Source organism: Lepus europaeus, chromosome 8 (assembly GCF_033115175.1).
Source record: "Lepus europaeus isolate LE1 chromosome 8, mLepTim1.pri, whole genome shotgun sequence".
NCBI classification, from domain to species: domain Eukaryota; kingdom Metazoa; phylum Chordata; class Mammalia; order Lagomorpha; family Leporidae; genus Lepus; species Lepus europaeus.
In genome coordinates this window covers 104,140,647-104,166,517 of record NC_084834.1, presented here as the reverse complement: position 1 = coordinate 104,166,517, position 25,871 = coordinate 104,140,647, and the positions used below count along the sequence as shown (strand labels likewise).

General features: G+C 38.9%; 1 protein-coding gene across 1 annotated transcript; it reads left to right on the top strand.

Moving 5' to 3' along the window:
* The first annotated feature begins 295 nt into the window (after positions 1-295).
* AFP (alpha fetoprotein) lies at positions 296-20,312 on the top strand. Its single transcript, XM_062199221.1, has 15 exons — positions 296-397; positions 1,172-1,223; positions 2,261-2,393; positions 4,395-4,606; positions 6,688-6,820; positions 8,467-8,564; positions 10,108-10,237; positions 12,885-13,099; positions 14,677-14,809; positions 15,321-15,418; positions 15,928-16,066; positions 17,687-17,910; positions 19,003-19,135; positions 19,787-19,841; positions 20,165-20,312. Exons 1-14 carry the CDS (start codon positions 313-315, stop codon positions 19,829-19,831), a joined length of 1,830 nt encoding a protein of 609 aa, XP_062055205.1. The 5' UTR covers positions 296-312; the 3' UTR covers positions 19,832-19,841; positions 20,165-20,312.
* Positions 20,313-25,871: the final 5,559 nt, after the last annotated feature.

Here is a 25,871-nt window from a genome sequence, read left to right as displayed (position 1 = left end):
TGAACACTATGCAACTTGAGAAGATTATTTGCTATATTCCAAAAAGGAGTGAATTTTCAAGGTCTCTTTTTTTCTCTTTTTTTTTTCCCACCCCAAATAGGTCTGTGTCCTTGAACATAAAATACAGATAACCCCTGTGGTGTTAATTATTGACACATCATCCCATTTTCAACCTAAGGAAATAAGGTAGCGGATGTATCAGCAGAAGGTTACTAGTTAACAGGTATCACCTGAAAAGCGTATAAAAGGCTTTCCACCATGGTCTTCGATATTCTTCTCCTAGCACTACCAAGAACGAAATAACTGGAAGAAATGAAGTGGGTAGTATCACTTTTTTTAATATTACTACTAAATTTTACAGAATCCAGAACACTGCATAGCAATGCATATGGAATAGGTGAGGTATTTTATATTTTTCTTTTCTATGCATCACAATTCTTAGATTTGCATTTATTCATTTGTACTGAATTCATTTTCTTTTCACTATATTTCTTGTTCCACACAGGAAAATATGTTTAACAAGTGCAGATATATAAACCAAAGACTAACCTGTAACCTTATCAGAGGTTTACAAAAATCATAACAGTGCTTAACATGATCAATGAGTGGTTCATATGTCCTATGTTGATTTTTTGTATGTTATTTATTCAATTGTTTATATATATATATATATATATATATATGTAAACTTGGAAAAAATGTGGGTGTGTGTATTTGTGTGTACATACCAGGTCATGTAATCCTGGCTTCTTTACAAATAAAGCTCCCCTTTATAATGGTAAAATAACTAATATTTTGTTCTTAATTAAGGGAAACAGATCATTATTTTTCTTAAGAAGTACTGGGACTGAGGTACAAATGCCTAACTATGATGCAATTATGTCCAAAAGGATGATGGAAACATATTTTAACCATTTGATTTTTAAGGCAATTACAGTTTCATAGTTCAGGGGAAAGCAAACACTTGGAGATGAAATCTGGAGTTTAGTTCCAGGCCTACTATAAATTATTCATGTTAGTTTCATCCTTTAGGTTTTCTAGTTTCCTGTCTTCTTCATTCTAAAGCGCTGTAGCTTTAACTTAAATACAAAGATTTCCATGTGGCAATGTTTCCCTTCCTGGGTACAGCTGAAAACACTATTTTTCTCATGAACTTTGCTTTTCTTTTCAGCTTCCATATTGGATTCTTCAAAATGTTCTGCAGGAATGAATTTAGTTGACCTGTAAGTTCTATGTAAATGCACTTTACACACACACACACACACACACTGGATCTTAGCCAAAAGGCCGAGAAGTGATGTAAATACACTTTAAAGAAACAAAGCAATGAAAATATTAGTAGAGAGCTCAATGAAATTAGATAGCCTTATACATTTTTAAAAGTATAAACACAAATTGGAAAATTTCAAGGAAAGTTCTTTACACTGAATATCAAATTGTATAAAACATCCTGAAAAGTTGGTCAGCACTTTAGAAATTAACATCTAGAGCCCTTGAAATTCCTTGGTACAAGCCAAATTAGGTTTTGGAATATAAGTGTTAAGGTCTGACCAATGACAACCACATATAAATTCAGGGATTTTTCTCAACAATACCAATTTGATATTATACTGTTCTCTATTCTGTAGACTACTTAATTCAACATAATATTTAAATCTTTGTCACAAATCATAGGAGGGAAAATATTCTGTTTGCTGTTATTTGTGGAGAGTCTGTCTTTCTCTTGAAAGTGTCTTTCCACATTTCTACAATGTCTAGTAAGCAATTTAAAGCAGAGTGTTGCTGCTGCTGCTTGCACACAGAAACCTGCACAGCCTCTGCTTGGAGTCAGTTTCTTAAGCATAGCATGGTAGTTTGGGGTTAGGCCTTGCTCGGGATGGGCGTACACAAAGGCAGAGGTCTAATGATCAATGCTATACTTAAATTTCAGTGAAACTGTGAAGGCTATGGATGCCCCATTGCAGATGCATTGCAGTGAATGGGTAACTGTAAAAAGGAGAAACCGCTCTTCTGAGAAATCCATTTAATTTTGACTTTTAACAGCTATATGTATATTTATGAAGGATGAACATGAGGAAAAGACTGAAATTTCTTTCCAGATGACTCAAATACTAGTAATTTCACACAAATTTTCATGAAGGTTGCCCTCTAAACAGCTCACAACATATACAGAAAACAAAACAAACAAACCAAAACTACACTTGAGGTATATAGACTGCAAATATCTGGTCCTTAAGTATTCACACTTTTTTTTTTTCAGAGCTACCATATGTGTGACCCAGTTTGTGCAAGAAGCCACTTATGAAGAAATAAGCAAAATGGTGAGAGATGTGTTGACTGTAATTGAGAAACCCACTGCCAGAGACCAGTCTTCAGGGTGTTTAGAAAATCAGGTGAGTGAATTATAATGAACAGGCATTGTGTATCTGACCAAAATTTAATATGTAGAGGACAAGATGCAGGGAAGGCATGAAAAATGAACTTAAATGTTTGAAGAGTTGGATCAAAGAAAGATTAGATTAATTCCGAATTGCAGTAGAGGATGAGGAAGCAGTGATGGGCATTAAAAAGAGACATAAGAAGTATGATGACTAAGAACTAAGTTCTGAAATAGGATGACCAATGTGACCATGGGCATATTACTTAACTCCTTTGAGCTTCTTTTCTTATTTATTTATAACATAAGGGATAGTAATAGCTTCTGTCTCAGAGTTGTCATGGAAACTGAAATTATACTAATAGTAGTAGTTAATTTTCATTAAAAACACAATGTGACCAACATTGTTTTAGGGAATGTTACACACATATACATTGATAATTAATATCTTTTATAGCACACAGGAGGGCACAGATGGGTCAAAATGGTTGTTCAGTGAGACAAGAGGCCCTGGCTGAAGCTTACCAGGAGAATATCGTCTTTGCTTATAAATATTAATTTATTAAATCCTCCCAATAATCGTGGGCGGTAGAGGTTAATCTTCTAGTTGAGAAAGCTGAGGCCAGAGATGTTGAATAACTTTTTTAAAGGAACAATCAAATGGTAGAAAAAAAGATTTCAGTTGAGCCACCTGGCTTCAGACCTAACATCCTTAGTAGCACATTATATTGAACCCTATGTTACTGTGACTGTGAGGTAGGTAGCACCAGGTTAGTATTGTCAGATTTAGTAAACAATCAATAACAACAATACATAATACTTAGTTCAATTAGAATTTTGGATGAGCAATTCTTATTTTAGTATAAGAATGTCTCAATGTAAAAGCTCAATAAATAATATTATTGCTGATTGTGTCTCAATATAAATAAAACCAACTTTATAGTGATTAGAGAAGGCCAGTTATGGAACAAGGTGCCCAAATTTCCCCTGTCACAGTGGGGTCGATGAAGCAGCCAAAACAGAATGTGAATAGAACACTGTAAAGTAGCTGCCCCTTTAAAATAAAGTGCTTCCCAACTCTGGAGCTTGGATGTAATAAAATCCCTGTATTGAATCTGTTATTTTTTGGTTTGTCCTGATAATCTGGTCAAGAACATGTAGACATTCTGCAGAACACACACCCTATTGCAACTTATGCAAAAGACATTTCCGTTGCAACTTTATGTTCAATTCATGTTCCTGGTGATGATATAGATTGGCTATTTATCATTGTAAACTTAAAGGCTTTTTAGAAGTGTGAATTGAGAATCAGGAGCCTTACTTAGCATTGCTAAGATTCTTTAAATATTAGCAGTTACAAAAACCAAATGGAAAGTTTCCTGAGATCACTGGAATGCATGTGTTCCTCAGAAACTTTATTCAGAAAGTAGCTCTCATCACCTGATTTTGGCAGAATTAAGGTACCTAACATGGATGCATGTACATGTGAAAACATTTTAGCTAAGTCGCCTTCTGACTAATGACTTGCATCTGTTTTCTCTTCCATTTCAAAATTATTTTTATATTTAACTGAAAATAATATCCAGTTTTAGATTACTGTCTTGTCATAAGAATATCAAATTAAATGAGTATCCATATCTTAAACGTGGTTTATATAAAAAAAGAACACTTATTTCCCGGGGCCAAATGATTTATAACAAAAAAGAGAAAAATAAAATAATTCAAAGTGAAGGAGAGGGATAAGGGATAAAAATATCATATGGTATTTTTTACTTAAAAATAAAACAGTTTTGTCTGATGGTCCCGTGAAGGGCTTAGGGCTGGGAACTGAAATTCTCTTCTCCCTAAGGCAGCAGTGCAAGCTAGCTCATCAGTCTGAAAGTATGTGTTAGAATCTGTGTGGGGCATTTTCATAGTCTATAGTTCTGATGTTGGATATTAGAAACACTTCATGTGTTCTCTAGAATCTTTAAGTACAGTTAGCCATCTTTCATCAAAAATGAAATCATGCCTCTAGCTCCCTGCCTTTCTGGAAGAAGTCTGCCACGAGACGGAGATTTCTGAGAAGTACGGCCTCGCCGAGTGCTGCCGCCAGAGCGGAGACGACAGACACCGCTGCTTCCTCGCTCACAAGAAGGCCGCGCCCGCATCCATTCCGCCCTTCCAAGTTCCGGAGCCTGTCTCGGGATGTAAAGCGTATGAGGAAAACAGGGAGGCGTTCATCAACAGGTCAGGATCTGACCAAGCAGAACTCAGAATTCTGTTGAGTTTACAGATCTACTCCAAAGTATGGAGGCGCAGAAGTAATATTTGATATTGTGTCTGCTGGGGTCACCAACAAGGGAATTAGAAGAGGCACTCTCGGTATAACTTTGTTTCCACAGCATTCCAGGTTTTGTACAGACCACCCAGCCAACTGCCAGCTGTTTCTCAGTTTCTTGAGCTGCACCCGTTTTCTCCCTTCTAATCTCTCAATTTCACCTTACTTAAGTAGTTATTAGTAGCACACAAAAGGACTAATTCTGAAGTCAAATATTGACTTATTTTCTTGGATTTGCCAAATTTCCTGCAAAGGAGAACGGTTGGAGGGGTGGGCATCAGGCCTAGCTGTCACGCTACCTGTGTTCCTCTTGGGAAGACCTTTTTTTTTTTTTTTTTTTTTTTTTTTTTTTTTTTTTTTGACAGGCAGAGTGGACAGTGAGAGAGAGAAAGGTCTTCCTTTTGCCATTGGTTCACCCTCCAATGGCTGCTGCGGCTGGTGTGCTGTGGCCGGCACACCGCGCTGATCCGAAGCCAGGAGCCAGGTGCTTCTCCTGGTCTCCCATGTGGGTGCAGGACCCAAGCACTTGGGCCATCCTCCACTACTCTCCCAGGCCACAGCAGAGAGCTGGACTGGAAGAAGAGCAACCGGGACAGAATCCAGCGCCCCGACCGGGATTAGAACCCTGTGTGCCAGCGCCGCAGGTGGAGGATTAGCCTATTGAGGCGCGGCACCGGCCAAGACCTGGGTTTGATACTCAGCTTGACCCCTGCCTCCAGCTCCCTGCTGATCAGACCCTGGGAAGCAGCAGTGCTGACTCAGGGGACTGGGTTTCTGCCACTGATGTGGGAGACTTGATTATCTTCTTTGCTCCTGGCTTTCCCCGGGGCCAAGCCCTAGTCACTGTGGGCATTTGGTGATGAAAATGTGGATAGGCTCTCTCTCTTTCTTTCTATCTCTCTCTGACTCTCTGTCTATCAAATAAACTAAAAAAATTAAAAGGATTGGCAATCCAGGCGTGGTTAAAACATAAACATGGCTAAGACTTACTGAGCAGTTAAGATATTGCAGACATGTGTGTTTGGCACACAGGATTGGATTAATGCTCACAAACAGCTTTGAAGTCCTCTTCCCACTGCCTCTTCATTCTTCTCTTCCCATTCTGTTGAAGAGGAAATTGAGGCTTAGGAGGTTGTGACCCTGATAGGACACCTGAACCCAGGTTCTCTGTCAAAGAAGTCTCCTCGAATTCTTCTTGCTTTCCATCTTCCATGTCACTGTCCACTTCAGAAATGGAAGCTCTGCCCTTTAGAATTTGGCTGCTACAGAGATTGTCAAGGTGGATAGCTCATTCTGCACAACTGGGAGCAAAGTGTCTACCTTTCTACTTTTCTTAGCAAAGATCTGGCTTTTCTGGTCTCTGAAACATGTCTTAGTAGACTTGTGTTTTAAAAATTGTATTTATCTATTTGAGAGGGAGAGAGAGAGCGAGCAAGTGCGCATAAGCAAGCGCAACATGAGCTCCCATTCTCTAGGTCATGCTCCGCAAGCCCACAATAAATGGGGAGAGAAAGGTGGAGGGGAATCTGGGAGTCGGGATCTCCGTCCAGGTCTCCCACACCATCACTGCTGCCTCCCAGCTTCTCCGAATAGGCAAGAAGCTAAAGTCCACAGCTAGTATTGAACCCAGATACTCTGAGGTGGGTTGGGGGCATCTTAACCACCTGGGTAATTGTCTTCCCCAGGCTAGGCTTCTTGAAGTGAAGACTTTAATAAAAATTATAGTCAGCATTTCTGCTATTTTATTCTCATGCTAGAATCTGATTTTATCTGCCACATTTTTTTCCCCAAGAACTTCAGTGAAGAAAACTTTTGAAAGCATGTTGAAAAAAATAAGACTGCTTTCTCCTTAGGAAAACAGTAAAGAAAAAGCCAAATGCATTTCATTTTTGCTGTCACCTGAATTTTCAAATACCAGAGTGCTGTTCCAAGCATCATTAGTACTACTTTTGGATGTTGCTCAATGTCCTTACTCTATTTCAATTCACAGATACATCTATGAGATATCAAGAAGGCACCCTTTCATGTATGCACCTACAATTATCTCTCTGGCCATTCGCTATGACAAAATAATCCCACCTTGCTGTAAAGCTGAAAATGCTGTGGAATGCTTTCAAACAAAGGTACCATATTTGTGTGGATATCTGAATCCAGCCTGTGGTCTGATCGTGTGACTTGCGAAAGCAAACAAAATTAAACACAGAAATATGCCTTTGTGGGCAGTGTCTATTTCAGGGTAGATCATTTTTCTGCAGTCTAGAATAATTTGCACAAAATAAATGAGATTTTGTGTTTTTTCATGCATTCATTCAAGTCAACGAATTTTTTTTTGTTACTAAGGAAGTGAGTTGGGTGAGATAAGGAAGGAAAGACAAGGTAAGATGATAATGTAAATGAAAGGAGTGAGAAGGAAAATTGAGGAGAAAGGAAGAAAAGAGAGATGAAAAAGTGAATGGGGGCTTAATTCATTACATAATTATTAGAACAAATTTGAGGAGGTATGTATTCATTGTCATTAAACAAACAATGCTAGGTTTATAGAAGAGATAGCTCTCAGTTTCAGAGAACTGGAAGAATGCTGGAACAATTAATTACTTGCCACCAGAAGTCTTATGACATAAATTTTCTAAGAATTCTAACTTTTCAGATGGTGATGCTATCTTACCTTTTTGTAACTGAGCAGACATTTAAGAAATTAGTGGGAGCAGAGGACAGGTGGGGAGGCAGGTGTTTGGTGGAACAATTAAGATGCTCTTCGGGATGTCTGTATGTCAAATCTATGTGCCTGGACTTGAGTCCTAGCTCCACTTGTACTTCTAACTTCCTCCTATGCACACCCTGGGAGGCAGCAGGGGATGGTTCAAGTACTTGGATCCCTGCCATCCACATACAAGACCTGGATAGAGTTTCCAGCTCTTGGCTTAGGCTTGCTCAGTCTGACTGTTGTGGACATTTGGAGAGAGAACCAGCGGATAGAATCCCTCTCTTTCTCTTTCTCTCTCAATTGCTCCCTTACCATGACTCTGCTTTTTTTTTTTTAAAGATTTATTTATTTATTTGAAAGTCAGAGTTATACAGAGAGAGGAGAGGTAGAGAGAGAGAGAGAGAGAGAGAGAGAGAGAGGAAGAGAGAGAGAGAGAGAGAGATCTTCTATCAACTGGTTCACTCCCCAAATGGCCACAGCAGCTGGAGCTGTGCCGATCCGAAGCCAGGAGCCAGGAGCTTCCTCCAGGTCTCTCACATGGGTACAGGGGCCCAAGAACTTGGGCCATCCTCTACTGCTTTCCAAGGCCATAGCAGAGAGCTGGATTGGAAGTGGAGCAGCCGGGACTCGAACCGGTGCCCATATGGGATGCTGACACTTCAGGCCAAGGGCATTAACCTGCTGCACCACAGTGCCGACCCCAGACTCTACTTTTCAAATAAATATAAGTAAAATTGATAAAAAGAAAAAAATTATCAGGATTCAATCAGTTTTAAAGCTGTTTAAAAGTACTTGTTTATTCATGATCCACAATATGAAAGTTATAATATTCTTATTCCAATATATCTTCAATAAGTCTATCTGGCCATAGATACAAAGAAACTCATCTAAAAGAAAGAAAGAATGAATGAATGATGTTCTGAAAGCATGTGTGATATTTATAGTTTTTAGTTGAAGGTTGTTTGTGGAATCTCATATTTCAGCTGTATCTGTTGTTTTTATAATGATTAAAGCTTGTAAAAGAAAATACATACTTTCCTGACATCTTGTTTCCTCTCCATCTAGGCAGCACCAATTACAAAAGAATTAAGAGAAGTTAGCTTGCTAAATCAACATGTTTGTTCAGTAATGAGAAATTTTTCACCCCTCACCTTCCAAGCTATGTAAGTTTGAGCTCTCTGTTTGGGAAAGAAGTGAGATCTACAGTGCTACCATTTTGAATTTGGGTTCTTTTGTCTCATTGTTGCTGTTACTCTGAATGAAAGTTTCTTCTATGGGTGCTGATATGTATAGAATCAAGCCCTTTTCAGCCTGGAGGGAGGCTAACAGATTTGTCTACAGTATAAATCTTACTCAAGCCTAGCTGAGCTAATACTTGGAGAGTATGTTAAGCTTTTACTGTTTGTTTATTTTCCCAGACACTATTCAAATTCTGGCTTGCAGTCAAATTATACCTCAGCATTAGCCCATATGTTTTTAGCTGCTCTACGAAGAAGATCAATCTTCATTGACTATCATTGAAAATTTCTGGCTTACCAGACATTCTTTGTGTTAGTTGTGCTTCTGGATCTGCTGTGAGGCCCATATGTCAATTGTTGGTTCCTATGAAAATATTCCTATTAGTTAACAATATTGAAATCTAGTGTTAGGAACAAAGACAATCTGAAATTATATAACTATTTTAAAGTTCTCTTCAACTCTTTTATAATGAAACATTCCTGGTATAGGAAAACCACTGAGCTGATAAAAATTGAAGTGCAAGAAGTATATGCATTCAGAGTTTATTTACTTGTTTGCTCTCCTGTTTGTTAAGTTATATGTTAAAAAGAATGTACACAGTGGAGGCCACATTAAAGTTTTTAGTCATGGGGTTAATTCCAAAGATGGATTTAAATTTTTTCTTGGAAAAGGTCAGATTTGTCCTTTAACCACTCTCGAACTCTATTAGAAATTTAAAGATTAATTCATGAACTACTTTTTAAAAATCTTTGTAATAGAATAGAAATTAAGATATTACTGTCATGAGGTTATCATATGCTGTCCATAAGTGATTAAAAATGCTGGAATCTATAAAGAAAATCCATCTTTATCAATAACAGTAACATTACTATTTATTATAGGGAGCAGTCTCTTCACACAGAAACTACTTAACATTTAATAAATAAAATACGCAGAAGGAACTGGAATTCATATTTTTTTCTCTCTTTCCCTTTTGGCCACCTTGTGTGTCTCTGCACGATGGCATGTCTGGAATGCTCAGTCTACTCTTCTTTCTTCTTCCACTTCATTGATGTGCACGTATGCACCCCTTCCTTGGAGTCTCAGAAGCATTTTTTCTTTCAAGAGAACAATGATTGTCATTCCCATGGAATTGTTTATCCTTTTCAATATTTGCATCCACTCACTCTAGTTATCTCAAATGCACTGCATCAGGTGTGAGCAGCAAAAAGATAGAATCCATCTCATCCCAGGAAAGGTTTTAGGAGAAGTGAAATGAGTCGCAAATCATTTGGGAGACAGAGTCACAGTTTACAGAGCTAAGGCTGTGAAGGACTAGGCAGGGATTGACAAGACTTAAAAACACTTTGTCTTGTCTTTATGATCAAGGACATTTCAGTTCTTCTCAGAGCTCTAAGTTCACATCCGCTACAAATGCCATTCTGTTTGATAATCACCATTGATTTCTATTTCCTTTCTATACCCCAGAACTGTTGTTAAAATGAGTCAGAAGCTTCCCAAGGCGAATTTCACTGAAATTCAGAAACTGGTTCTGGATGTGGCCCACACACACAAGGAGTGCTGTCAGGGCAACGTGCTGGAGTGCCTGCAGGATGGGGTAAGGAGTCATGCTTCCTTCTGCTTGCTCTTTCTGTTTGTCTCATTCTACAAAAGAGAAGGCTATCTGAGCTGTCACAGGGTCTGGTAATTAGGCAACCAAGTGGAATTGCAAATTTTTTGGGGGAAAGATTATTTATTTATTTGAAAGGCAAAGTTAGAGAGGGAGAGAGAGACAGAGAGACAGAGAGAGACAGAGATATCTTTCAGCCACTGGTTCACCCTGCAAATGGCCACAATGGTCATGGCTAGGCCAGCATGAAGCCAGGAGCCAAGAGCCTCATCAGGATCTTGTAAAGGGATAGTAGAGATCCAAGCACTTGGGCCATCCTCTTCTATCTTCCCAGGCACATTAGAAAGGAGCTGGATTGAAAGCAGAGCAGGCAGGACCCGAATTTGTACCCATATGAGATGCCAGTAGCAATTAAACCCTCTGGGCCAGAATACCAGATCTTCAATTCTCACTTCTGAAGAAGACAGTAACATTTCAGGAAGTTTCCACGTAGAGTCTTGGGGGGGGGGGTCAGAATCTGCTCTTAAAAAAGTTATTTTTATTTGCTTGAAAGATAGAGCAACAAAGAAGGAGGGAAAGACTGAGGGACAGAGATCTTCCACAGCTGGTGTATTTCCTAAATACTTGCAATAGCCAGGGCTGGTCCATGCTGAATCCATGAGCCTAAAACTCTCATTCTGAGTCTGCCACGTGTGTTGTAATTACCCATGTAATTGAGCCATTATCCACTGCCTCCTAGGTGCATTTGTTGGATGCATAGCTGACCTCAAGGAATTTATGGTCTGAGAGGAGAGGTACACCAGTGATCTCCTTGGAGTTAGGAACTATGCTTTGTTGATGGCTATCTCTATGGGACAATGCCTAGCTCATGGAAGGCACTCTGTTATAGTTTGCGGAATGAATAAGTACAACAAAGTAACAAAAGAAACTGTCCTACAAGGTAAAAAGCAGCCATGCCAAAGAGAAGTGTCAATAACGAGCTCTGGGAAAATCAGGAAAATAGAACGCCCCCCACCCCAGTCATGGATTCCTTGAGTGTGCCACAGTCAATAGCCATGTGAGGTGCATGGCATTGTTAACTTGGGACTAGTCCTATGCTTCCTAGGTATTTCACAAGATGCCTGACTGCCTCCAAATACTCCTTCTCTGGTGCCCTGTGGCACACCTTCCTTTCCAAGGAGACTTAAAACCACTGCTCTGATCCTCAAAGGCTTGAAAACCAAAAGGTGGAAAATGAAGATAAAATGTTCTTTTCTCAATTCAGTCCAGTCTTGCACAACTTGGCTGTGATCACCTTGAAAGTCAGCAAGAATTAGGGGCTGTAGGAAAGGCCTAAGAGAGACAATCCCTGAGCAAGCAGGAAGCCCAGAGTGGGGGATTGGGGAAGATGGATCACGAAGAGACTGCCCAACAGACCGGCCTTACAGCTTCACTACTTTTCCATTCTAAAAGAGTTTGCCTGCATATTAGGGATGTCAGCAAGACTTGCTTTGCTTTTTTTTCTTAGGGCAGTTTCCTCAGTCTTTAATTGGGAATTTTACTGATTTTCATAGTTATTTTTAGAACATGAGTTTTAAAACAACAATATGGAGCTATAACCACTTCTTCCTTTAAAGTGGAAAAATTGATTTCACTGTGATATGTGGTTAGATTTTAATAGCTGAATAATGGGTTCTAGTTGTCTCTGCTCAGAATGTATACATCTCATGACTTTCGTCTGCAACCTCTGCTTGTTGCTGGCTCTCACCAGCACTGCTAATTCATTATCTATACACTGCCCTCTGGAGGTCATCGTTGGACACTGCAGTTTGCTTTTTTTTTTTTTTTTTGATTTATTTTTATTTATTTAAAAGGCAGAGTTACAGGAAGAGGAGGATAGATAGAGAGAGACAGCGATTTTCCATTAGTTGGTTCACTCACCAAATGGCCACAATGGCGGGTGCTGGGCCATGCCAAAGCCAGGAGTCTGGACCTTTTGTCTTTTTGGTCTCTCATGTGGGTGCAGGTGCCTAAGTATTTGAGCCATCTTCCACTGCTTTCCAAGATGCACTAACAAAGAGCTGGACTGGAAGTGGAGCAAGGGGGTCTGAAGTCAGGTCCTTGCGTCGCAGGTGGAAATTTAACCTACTACACCTCAAACTGCTACACCTCAAGCTGCACCTGCAGTTTGTTTTGATAAACATAGAGCTGCAAATTTGCTCTCTCCGTGTCATGGCAACCAAGGCAAATCTCTAGTAGCATATTTGAACACTAATAGGAAGATATACAGCAATGTGCATGCAGTTGAAGAGTGCATGTGCTTTTTTTTTTTTTTTTAAGGTTCCTATTAAAATAAATTAGTAGAGTTTAGTTGATAGCTATGGAAAAATTTAACCAAATAGGAAATTGGAGTGAGCAAAAGCAAGATGGGGGGGGAAACTAAAATGAAAGACCAAGGTAAAACGTCTTCTTCCTTCCTTTTCTCTTTCCTTGCTCCTTCCTTTTCTCTCTCTCTTTCCTTCACTTTTCATCCCTCTCTGACTCTTTCCACTCCCTTCTCCCTGCCTTTTTTTTTTTTTCCCTAGAACTGGACCTAAAGTTCTACATGAAAGGGAAAAAACCCTATGAAATGTATGCTTCCTTTATCCCATTACAGGAAAGAATTATGTCCTACATATGTTCTCAACAACACATTTTACCAACCACAATAGCAGAATGCTGCAAATTGCCCATCCTTGAACTTGGTCACTGTATAATTCATGCAGAAAACGACGACAAGCCTGAAGGTCTATCTCCACATCTACACAGGTTTTTAGGAGATAGAGATTTCAACCAATTTTCTTCACAGCAAAAAAACATCTTTTTGGCAAGGTAACTGTTCTGTAATGGTATGTTCACACAAGTAAGGACTGTCATGTGGCTGACAGCTTCATGTGGTTGAACTGGATTTTGAGCTCAGTATGTTTATGTGAGAATGTTTGGCTAGAATGTTCTGAGCTAAAATAGATTTAAGCTGATGACTCAGGAATGGAAAATGGGTTCTGTCTTATAACGGTGAGGTATTCATCAACGCTATTGTGAGCTGGCTTGCATATGAAGCTGTGTTTCATTTTATATCAATTCCCCTGGAATCAGAAGCACTGTCATCCTGTAAGCACTGTCATCATCCCAAGGCCACCACTAGACTTGCAGATAGGACGTGGATATTTTTTGTAAAAAGAAGGGCTTATGATTAAGAAAGTGTTGTTTTGCTATCCCATGTTAAAATTATTTTCCAAAATTATAGCTCAATATATAATGGTAGACAAGAGGTCTTTTATTAGAACGGTTTCACTATTTATTGAATACACACCTTTTTTCCCCAAAGAATATCAAAGTATACTTAAAGACATTTACTTGTAGCATGTTGTAGTGTAATTGGTAGTTTCTATTTGCCTTTAAGGGAAGCAATTAATCAAGTTACTATATTTTTCTTTATTGCACATACGTATCCATGGACACTATTAACGGAGGAGTTTGTGCAGCTCTTATGACATTATACTTAATAATTTCCAAGGGTCTTTCTAAATTTATGAGTCTGATTCTAATGCAATAATGAAAATAATGGTCCAATTTTCTTTTTAATATTCTTTGAGGATATTACTCTATTGTTGCATTAAAATTAGACATTCAGACATTGTTTACACTGCTAAATGAAATTATACAAACCAGAACAAAGTTCAGGTTTCAGAGACACATTATCAATTTATTGGTGGCAGAACTATAAACAACTGGTTTCTATAACCTGGGAATACAATTAGTAAATTCAAGAATTATCTTTAGGTGTATATCCATGCACCTCTCAAGCTAATTGTTTAATGGAGGCAGTTCTTCAATTGCAAAGGATCTCACAGTTGACTTTTTCTTAGCTGAGAAAGATCTTTTCTGAGACAGACACTTGCATGTTTTCCTTGATTCAGAGTTCGTTTGTGGTATCAGCTGTCCAGAGAGACCTTTCTTAACTACTTGCTGAGCTGGTGGCCCCGCCCTTTCAGATGTCACCCTTTCCCCTCTCTTCCATCATTCTTTCTTGCCTTTCATTGATTTATTACTCCCTGAAATAGATGACCTATTTTATACGTGCTGTGTCTGCCTCCCTACAATGTTTGCATTCCTGAGGAAAGGTGTTCTAACTTGGCGCATCATTGACTCTTCACGGCATAAAGTAGGGCTGGCATAGAGTAGGCACTAAAACATATTTGTTGAAGGAATGAATGTGAAGTCCACAGTTGAAAAGGCAAAGTAAGGTGAAAAGAAGAAAATACCATTTTACAGGACAATTTGAGGATTATAATTTATATTATTACTTTTACCATCCATGTATATTGTATTTTATAGGAATGTTAGAGAAGTAATGACTTAATTTTTGTCTCAGGTTTCTAACATGATAATTCCTCCACATATTTCAGTTTTGTTTATGAGTATTCAAGAAGACATCCTGAGCTTCCTGTCACAGTAATTCTACGAATTACTAAAGGTTACCAAGAATTATTGGAGAAATGTTTCCAGACTGGAAATCCTCTTGAATGTCAGGATAAAGGAGTAAGTTGCTCCAGAATTTTAGGCAGATTCTGAAGATTGGTTAAAATCATCCATTAAAAATATTGTTTGCTTGAAAACTTCCAGTTATTAAATAGTAGTTAGCTATTCATATCTATTAGTTATTTACCTAGCTATTGAGTACTTATTAACAAGTAGTCTTATTTTAGAAATGTATGTTAAACAAAAAATTATTTGATGCACAGAACAGAGATAACATTCATTTTTGGACAGTTCCAGAAAAGTAAGAGATTTGTACAGAGAGAACTGTAACCTTTTATTCAAACATTATGTTCTGCCATCAAATCATTTTGTGATTCACAAAGTTAAAATCCATCTTCCCAAACTCAATTTGTTTCAATTCTCTAAATTCATACTTTACCATCTTTAATATCTGAAGATTAGTTTCTCTAAGATTGGCTTCTTGGTAGAAAAGAATACTGGTCAATTTTTAAATGAACATTCTATGTCTAGGTATAGAAACAAATGTACATAATAATGCTTATATTTCCAGGAAGAAGAGTTACAGAAATACATTCAGGAGAGCCAAGCAGTGGTAAAACGAAGCTGTGACCTCTATCAGAAGTTGGGAGAGTATAACTTTCAAAATGTGTATGTTTGTGTATATTTTTAGTGATTTAAGATTATTAATGGGAAGGGGGAAGTAAGTTTAGACTAGTGACCCACGGCTACTCTAATTTCAATCTCTGTTTCTAATTGGAAGTCAGTGTAATCTGATTACTCAGTCTCCCCCAAGAGAACGTAGCCTACACTAGTTCCCTCTTGTAGGGAGCAATTTTGCCAGGGATGGCTGAAATGTAGTCATACCATTAAATCCCCTACACTGTGCCAAGTTTCGCATAAAGATATCCATTCTGTCTGAGTATGTTATTGTTAAAACACTAAAGAATCATAGTTAAAGCAATGAAGCTCTGAGGTCGGGAACAGGAGTCAACGTTTTGCCCAGTTTGTTTTCCCACTGTGCAATGTTGGGACAGGACAGAGAGTGACTGTTAATGCATCTGAAAAGGTTGGTCTAAATACATCAGAAGAGGGTCTTCGAGAAGGTGCAAGGAACCCAAAAACTCATGGATGACTTGGTGAAAAAATGCTTGTTTCAGGTTCCTCGTTTCTTACACGAAGAAAGGTCCACAGCTTACTTCACCTGAGTTGATAGCCTTGACCAGGAAAATGGTGGCCAAAGCAGCCATGTGCTGCCACCTCAGTGAGGACAAGCGATTGGCCTGTGCTGAGACGGCGGTGAGTGGTTGTTTAGTGCCATCCCATTTCTGTACTGTTTGACTTTAAAAAGCCTCAAATTTCCATGAAGGGGTGATGGTAAAATCAGAGTGGTGATGGCTTTCCTAGGCTTCTTGGATTACTTCCAGTTAGAAGGGAGCTGAGAATTCATCTTGGAATAATGGGCATGTGGCTAGACTTCCAGTACGAGAATCAACGGTGGAATCGCAGCTAGTTATTTCAGCAGAATCTGAAGAAGCTACACTCATAGGAAAGAGAGAATGACCAACACGTGATTTCACTCAAGATCTCCCTGTGCTCACTGAGTGCTTGCTTTAATGAAAAATACAAAAAAAAAAAAAAGAAATAAACAGCTTCACCTTTGAGAGATTAAAAGTAGACATTTTTTTTCTAATCAGACTTTTTTTTTTTTTGCTTTTTGTAGTATAATTTTTATTAAGATGATGATAGTAGGGACAATTTGTTCCCATTGACAAGATATAAGGCACACAACTGGCTGAGTCCCATGTTTTGCATAGAAAATGACTTTCTAGTTACTGATACCTATAGTGTTCAGTTCCTAATGCCACTCCTGCTACATATTTGTTTGCAGGTTGAAGTTTTTTCTTGGTTTTTTCCCCTCAAAGTCACAATTGCAAACTAAATTATTTATTTGCTTTTTCTCTTTTCCTCTATCGATGAGGGGAGTCATTTACTAGTTGGTCTTCATGCCTTGGGAATTTTCACCAGTAAGTGTGAAAGGAGAGTCTCCTGTGCTTATGCATCAATGCAGTCATTTACTGGAGTCCTCCCTCGGGGGAGATGTAGGGTGCCAGGAAGGTGAAATGGCTAAGAAAAGCAGGCTCTGGAGACCACCCATCTACTTTCCTCATTTGTTAGCTATGTCACATTGGGACACTTACTTAGATCACTGAGCTTGAGCTTTTAATTTGACACTTGAGAATAAAAGTTGTAAGGTTGGATGTGTGCCATGAGGATGGATCCATGTAACTCATGAGGGGTAAGCCTGGCCCACACATGCGCACAAAACATGTCAGCTCTCATTGCAAACTATCATTAGGTGCTTAAGAGATAGCTCTGGATTGTGCAACGGAGAATTCTAAGCTAGAAGAGCCTGACAGGCACATACCTATTAACTTGATATCTTTCCATTTAGGATCCTACATCAGCTGGATGTGTATATGTGTGTGTGTTGTGAGGGGCAGGTATGTTATTCTTTAGAAAGTGAATCAATCTGAAAAGTAAAGCTCAACTGGACTTACTTGGACAATGCTAGACACATATGAGTTTTTGTAGGTCAGAGCAGAGTTGTTTTGCCCTTTGGAAGTAGTTATGTAACTGGAAGCACAATTACAAAGAGCTCACACTATTAGCTGAAGGGACTGTCCTCAACATCACCTTTGTAAAACCTGCCACTACATGCTGAGCTTTATCCTAAACAAATGAGTAAACACCGGAATCTATGATATGGCAACCATGATCCTTCATAGAGAGCTAATTTTTCTGTAAGAGTAATTATAAATTGCTGGACATTGAAAACATTTGCAACAGTTTTCTGGAACCTGAAAGACTTTGTTACTAATGCCAATTTCCTTGCTGTCTTCCTATTCTCTTCCCCAGGCTGACCTTGTTCTGGGCCAGTTATGTATCAGACATGAGGCAACGCCTGTGAATCCTGGGGTTGGCCAGTGCTGCACTTCCTCATATGCCAACAGGGCACTGTGCTTCAACAAACTGGTGCTGGATGAAACATACGTCCCTCCACCATTCTCTGCTGACAAGTTCATCTTCCACGCGGATCTATGCCAAGCTCAGGGTATAGCACTGCAAACAATGAAGCAAGAGTAAGAGATTGTTGTTGGCTATTGTGGGGAAGATGTACACTAAAGAGTAAAGGAGACTTCTGCCTCAACCCTGAATAATCTTGGGCTCCCCTGTAGAACATTGTTGTCCCCCCAAAGCACTCACAGTCTCATTTGGGAAGGAGGTCTGGAAACATTCACTAGGGTAGACAATTTCCTGTTAGTGAAAGTAACTTTTCCTTGTAACTATTGTGCTGCCTTTCCTGGCTGAGAAAAAAAAATACACTACTTTTTTGGGGGTCTGGGAGCATTAGGGAGTGTATTTGCAGCAAGTACGGGTATTTTCCTTCCAAATACAGAACACACACCAGTGAATCAATTTTGGCACTATTTACACTTTGAAGAGAATAACCATATTTCATTCAGTGTGGGTGTTAAGAAATGATATGCACATCTCAATTCATTTTGGGAGCATTCTGTAATGGTGATGGTAGTGCAATTCAATGGAACTTACATTCTTTGAGCACGGTGCATTTGATGCTGCCTTGCTTTGTAAATGGCCTCCTTTCCACGGAAAATCTGTTCTTTCCTTTTTTCTCCATCACTGTCGGAGGGCAGTTTCAAGGTACAGTGAGAATTCTGCCTTCTCTGGCCAGTTTGCCCTATTGCCTCTGTCAACATTAGCTTGAACATGAAAGCACTGCTGAGTAGGGCAGGCAGTTAGTGCTGCCAGGGCTCAGGGACAGGGGTGACAATTGTGGATGACAGAGTTTGGAAGTCTGAGCCTTTAAGTTTAGATAAAAACTCCTTAGAAGAAAGAGCAAGAAAGGACATGCTAGACAACTAAGAAAAAGACCATATTTCACTATGTACAAGTATGGCAGAAGCATCATGGAGTTTCCTCTGTGATCTGCATAAGTAGAGACCAATGGCGTGTATGGTGTGTTTCCAGCCTGTTTTTCTTGTGAATGCACTAGATAAAGTGTGTGTGCAGTAAGCCCAGGGGTCGGTTGCTGGAGTGAGGGTTTAGGGTGAGGGTGGCTAGAGCTCTGTGCATTCTCTGCTGAGAATGTTCTAGAAAAACACCATTGCAAAACCACCTTCTCTGGTGCTGTGTTTTGCTTTAAATCATAGGTTTCTCATTAACCTCGTGAAGCAAAAGCCGCAAATAACGCAGGAGCAGCTTGAGGCTGTCATTGCGGATTTCTCGGGCATGCTGGAGAAGTGCTGCCATGGCCAAGAGCGGGAGGCCTGCTTTGCCCAGGAGGTGCGTGCAACTCACGTCCACTCTCAGGACGCTTGGTGTGCAGTGTTCTGTCGTGAGCAATGAATACTCTTTGATCTATAATGTCAGAGAGGCTTAATTTTCATTTAGAAATGGATTGAGGGGTTTCAGGAAGTTTAAAAAAAATCAAATTTTCTCCTAAATATTAGGAAAATTATAATTTTAAAATATATTAAAATAATTAGTCATTTTGATTTATTTCTTAGTAGAAAAAGCTATAAAGTAAGTATATAAATAACTGATGGTGATTTAGACAGTTTCTAGTTCAAGAAACTGTCCTCTGATTCATGAAGACATTTGGATGTAGAGCACATTAACAAGTGGTAGTAGTGCTTTTTCTGCACATCTTTTAGTTTCTGATGTCCGGTGATTTATCAAGGAGGGGATAATGTCGGGTGAGGAGGAGAAGGAGTTGGAGGCTGATACAGAAAAAAACACCCCACTGTTGCTATGAGGGGATTATTGTTCCTCTCTGACTTTCACTGTCCCAGCTTATTGGCACCAAAGGTGTATTTCTTTATTTTTTTAAGTTGGTTAATCTACAAATCTGTGAATTCATCCTGGTTTGTGGAGAGTTAACGGTATGACTGGCATTCCTTTATCTGATTATTTTTATTTGTTCTTAATTTTCAGGGTCCAAAGCTGATTTCAAAAACTCGTGCTGCTTTAGAAGTTTAAATTGCTTCAGGTAACAAAAATTCAGATAATACAGAATTTAACGTTGATTCTCCCCAAATATCAACCTATAGTGAGATAGATTCTAAGAAGTATCATTTATTTTTATAAAAATCAATGCAATTCCATAAGAGATTTTAAAAACACTAGAATGAAATTATGCCCACAGTGTTAAATTAGTGACTCAATTAATGCAAAAATTTTTAAGGCATTTCAAAGAACTTATAGAATGCTATCAGATCTGCTGTATGTAATACTTCCCTATTTGAAATAAAACGGTTACCTTCTGTACCTACTCATTTAATTAAGACTTAAATATTTTTGTTCATGTTACAGGAGAAGAGAAGAAGACAAAATTTATCTTCATTGCTTGGTGTGAACTTTTTCACTTAATTATAATTGATAATACTTTTATGAATTAAGGAAATGATGACTTTTTGTGAGATTTCCCTATGTCATTTGAAATAAAGTACCTCCAAATGTTTACTTTTTCCTAGTCTGCTTATTTATGAGAACATGTAAATACTTTCTTTAAACAGTTTTGTAAGCAATATCCAGAGGCAGATTCTGTTAAAAAAAAGTATTGGGTATTGGTCATTTTAAGAGATTAAAACCATCCAGGGATTGATTTACAACACTGATGCCTAGTTAAGCACTATTTCATGCTGCACATTGTTCACAACATGACCATTTAAATATCCTAAGATAGTCTGGAGATAAGAAAATAAATTCTTCTTCTATAAGATCTAAGAAAATGTAACTTTTTTCCTTAATCTTGTTCAGTTTTATTGACAAACTTTTTTTTTTAAAAATATTTATTAATTTGAAAGGCAGAATTACAGAGAGGCAGAGACAGAGATAGAAAGAGAGAGGTCTTTCATCTACTGGTTCACTCCCCAAGTGGCTACAACAGCTGGAGCTGGGCCAATCCAAAGCCAGGAGACAGGAGCTTCTTCTGGATCTCCCAAGTGAATGCAGGGGCCCAAGCACTTGGGCCATCTTCACTGCTTTCCCAGCCCATAGCAGAGAACTGGATCAGAAATGGAGCAGCTGGGTATTGAACTGGCTCCCAAATGGGATGGTGGCGCTGCTTTACTTGCTACGCCATAGCCCTGGCCCACAAACATTTTAAAACATTAAGTGGTCACTACTGTAGTTATTTTGATTGAATGCAAATAATATTTTAATCAGTTAATTTTTTATTCCTTTTGGTTATAGTTACTGTTTTCCAGTTGCTTCAGTAGAGAAGAAAGTAACTAAATAGCAATGCTACAGGGTTATGAACATAATAGAAGTAACATCAAATTACTGAGGAAATCAAAGGCTATGTGAGATCAGGTCTGATGGAGCAAAGTCCCACAAACATTTAAGAAGAGTCTTAGAAGATGAGTGAGCATTCATTCATTCAAGTAAAGGAAAAGGTTCTTCCATGAAAAAGGAAAACATGACCAAAGGTGTGTCAAGGGATGATTAATGGTTTTAGGAGAGTACTGTGTGGGTAGGAAGGTTATAGTCATGAACCATGGAACTGAAACAAAACCACATTATAGGAATAAGAGGAACCATCTCACTTTGACTACACTTCCCTTTCCTCATCGGCACAGTGCCATACAGAGGGGGATTCCCCTGGATCCACAATTACTATAGTGGGGGAAAAAAAAGCTAGAGGTGGACAAAGAGCTGTCTTAGCATTTCAGGTTGCTTCCTAGGAAGCTCACTCCTGTCTCAGCTCATGGGGAACATTAGAGGTAAAGGCAGGTCTGGACCATGTGAAGCCAGAAACAAAGAAAGGAGATAGGGTTCATAGTGATAAGCATGCAGTTTGTGGAAATAGCTGTGTTTCTGCTGTGGTGACACTTGAACAGAGATATCAACAAATGCCATAGCCTTTTTGTAAACCTGAGCTGAATGCTCCTAGAAGCATGGTGGGGGCTTCTACCTGGCTTGAAACCTCAGCTATCAAGCCACTCTGTTCTAGCTTCAGGGCCCACTCCAAGACTGTCCAGGCAGGGAGATACCCAAGGCTGCATGTTTCTCTCTGATTTCTGAGTCCAAATAGTAATGGATCCTAGCCTCAGAGCCTGCTCCAAGGCTCTGCTTAAGCAGAGAGGCAAGCTTCAATTGTACATTTCAATGGAGCATATCTTTTAACCCTATATCCCAAGCAGCCTCATTATACATCCTGAGTCCAGTATGTGGCTCTGCTCAGCCTCAAAGTCCAGACTATAGTATCATATAGTGACAGAATATACCATGCATCCCTGCCTGATAAGAGATAATTGTAGTGCCCAACCAGCAACTCTGTCTCATTACAAAAGCTGGCAATGGATCTCATTAGACAATGCAGCCCGGTCTGCAGCCCCACATAATATTAGAACAAAGGCAAATGCATCAGACAAATGAGAGAATCTGATGATAATTCCTGTTTTCCCATGGTCATTACAAGCTATCTCATGCAGAATTCCAGGCTAAAAGAATACCTATCCCTTTCAAAGAATACCTTTAAAGCTAGAAGAAGTGGTTGCTTCCTCAAATGTACTCTGATCAAATATATAGAAATATATGAAATGAGCAACAAAGAATCCAGAATAACCATCTTAAAGGAATTCAGTGAACTGCAAGAAAACAGAGATAGAAAATTAAACAAAATCTGGAAAACAATAATGAAAAAATTAAAAAAAATGTTAGACATAGAAACAAATTAAAAAGAATCATAGATATAAAGAATACTATAAGTCAATTGATAATTTAAAAGATAGCTTCAATATCAGACTTGATCAAGTAGAAGAATAAGAAAAGTCAGTGGGAATTATTGGATACCATTAAGAGAATCTATATTCCCACAATTATCTTTTGAGAGAGAGAGGGAGGAACCTGAAAGCATATTAAAGAAACAGTGACCAAAAACATTCCAAATCTGAGGAAAGATGCTAACATTTGAAGAATTCACATTATAATTAAATAATCAAAATTCAAAGACAAAAAACTGTAAAATCAGCAAGATAAAAAAGCATATCACATATAAGGAAGCATCAATATAGCTATCAGCAAATTTCTCAGCAAAAATCTTTCAGGCTGGGAGATAGTGAGATGACATAGTTAAAATGCTAAGAGGAAAAAACATCCAAAGAAGAGTACTTTACCCACAAAATTTGTTCACAAAGAATAAAGAAGAAATGAAGACTTTCCAACATAAACAAAACCTGAGGGAATTCATTATCGCCAGACCAGCCTTCTAGGAAATGCTAAAGAAAATTCTTCAAGCTGAAAGGACAAGACTCTAATTAGTAACTTAAAAACATGTAAATGTATAAAACCAACTGAAAAGCATGGACATGGTCAAACTCAGAATACTCTAATACTGTTCTGTGGTGTAAGTCTATTTTGTCTTTAACATGGAGGTTGAAAATCAAAGCTATTTAAAATAACTATATAACATTTTTTGTTGGACATTCATTATGAAAATATAGATTGTGATATCAGAAACACAAAATGTGCATGGGGATAGTAAAAGAATAGAGTTCTTCCATGTGATCAAAATAAAGTTGTTTGCTTACAATTGCCAATTTTAAGTATTTTATGTAAGCTTCATCATAACCTCAAAGCAAAAGCATTTAGTAGATACACAAAACATTAAAAGAAAGGAATCATATCATACTCTGACAAAAGCCATCAAATCACAGAGGGAGACAATAAGAGAAGGAGAAAGGAACACAGGATACACAAAATACCAAAAACAATCAACAAAATGGTAATAGTAGGTTTTATTTGTCAGTGAGTACCTTGAGAGAGATCCAAGTTGACTGAATATGGAAAAGACATATTGAGTTTGACCACAAGAAGATACCAGAAGAACAGGAGGAGGGGACATGTTCCCAGGGCACATTTGTAGAGAAGTTTTTGGTCCAAAGCCAACAGAACAGAAGAGAATCTCTGTGGAGCAATAAAGACTGTACAAGCACATAGTATCTACCAGGATGTTATCAGGGACTCCCACGGACATGTGCTGGAGGGGACATCGTCTTCGCAGTGAGGTGAGCAGAGCCTTCAGCAGCCCACATGCCATTGGTGATCTTGTCTGAGGGAGAATCCTTCTGTTCCCATTGATTTTGAGTCTGGCATGGAGAATTTACAGGGGGCATGGTACACACTTAGATCCATGAAGGGAAGGCACATTGCTTTACTCCACTTCTGCACCAAAGCACCAGAATCAGTTTGCCAAGGTGAAGCATCAACTGACCTCAGATGGGCAGGCAGCTGTCTCTGGGTATGGGGCAGCTTGCTCCATGGACAGGGAGAATTAAAGGAAAGAGATTGGATCCATGTATCTCCTGCACCCAGTGACTGTGGAGATCCTGTGACTGTGCAAGTTATATATAGGCCAGGAAACTGAGTAGGGCATGGGAGTGAATGTGGCTGGGTCTTTGGGCAATCACCTTGTCTGACTCCTGAAGCTCAGAACACATTGAATACTGGGGAGGAATGTTGTGGAGCGCTCTGTGCTTGCACTATGAAGTGCATAGATTCTTTGTATGGTTTGTTCACCTGAGTGGGTGGGGTGTGCTGGCATGAACCCCAGACAAATGATTCACCTTGGCACAGAGAAAGGCTGAGGCTATGAACATGCCAGCCAATGCGTTCATAGCCCTTCCTCCTACTGATGATAGAGAAGACCTATCATGCTCAATATGGGTGGAAAGCTTTAACCACAGACTGGGTAGACAGAATAAAGACTATCCAAGCTAGAGGACAAATCTTTGGAAGTATCTCAGTCAGACAAAAAAAAGAAGAAAAAAATTAGGAAAACCAAAAATATTGTTCAGGATCTATGGGATACTGTAAAATGACCAAGCATACATGTCTTAGGAGTTCCTGAAGGAATGGAAAAACAGAATGGCTTAGAAAATTTGTTAGGTGATATAATAGAAAATTTCCCTAATTTAGAGAAAGATATGGACATCTAAGTACAGAAGTGCAGAGAACCCCACATAGACATTACCAGTAAAGATCATTATGAAGATATATTATAGTTAAACTTTCAAAAGTAAAACATAAAGAAAAGATCCTATATTGTGCAAGAGAGAGATGCCAGATTACCTTTAAAAGGTTTCCAGCTAGATTGACAGCAGATTTCTAATCAGAAACTCTACAGACTAGGAAAAAAATGGGAACAGTCCAAGTACCAGAATATGGTACCCAGCAAAGCTCTCATTTGTAAATGAAGGTGAAAAAACAGGCTTCCAAGACTAAAAATAATTGAAAGAATTTGTCATCACCTATCCAGCCTTACAAATGATAGTTAAGGATGTACAAAACACAGAAATAGAGAAAGAGAATCAGCATCAAGAAAGAATGTGAAGGCAGAAAACATCTAGTAAAAGCACAAAGGGGATACAAAATAAACAAAAGGAATATTTATGGAAAAATAGCAGGAACAAGTCATTAGTTATCAATAAAAACTCTGAATGCAAATGGACTAAATTCTCCAATCAGAAGATACAGGCTGGCTAAATGGATGATAAACAAGATCTATCTATATGACGCCTACAAGAAATACACTCAACAACAAAGATACATGTAGACAAAGTGAAATGATGGAAAAGATATTCCATTCAAATAGGTATCAAAAATGATCAGGAAGGCCAGCACCATAGCTCAATAGGCTAATCCTCCACTTGCGGCGCCGGCACACTGGGTTCTAATCCCGGTCGGGGCGCTGGATTCTGTCCCGGTTGCCCCTCTTCCAGGCCAGCTCTCTGCTATGGCCCGGGAGTGCAGTGGAGGATGGCCCAAGTGCTTGGGCCCTGCACCCACATGGGAGACCAGGAGAAGCACCTGGCTCCTGCCTTCGATCGGCACGGTGCGCTGGCTGCAGCATGCCGGCCGCGGTGGCCATTGGAGGGTGAACCAACGGCAAAAGAAGACCTTTCTCTCTGTCTCTCTCTCTCACTGTCCACTCTGCCTGTCAAAAAAATGATCAGGAGTAGCCATATTAATATCAGACAAAATAGACTTTAAGACAAAACTGTTAAAAGAGAATCCA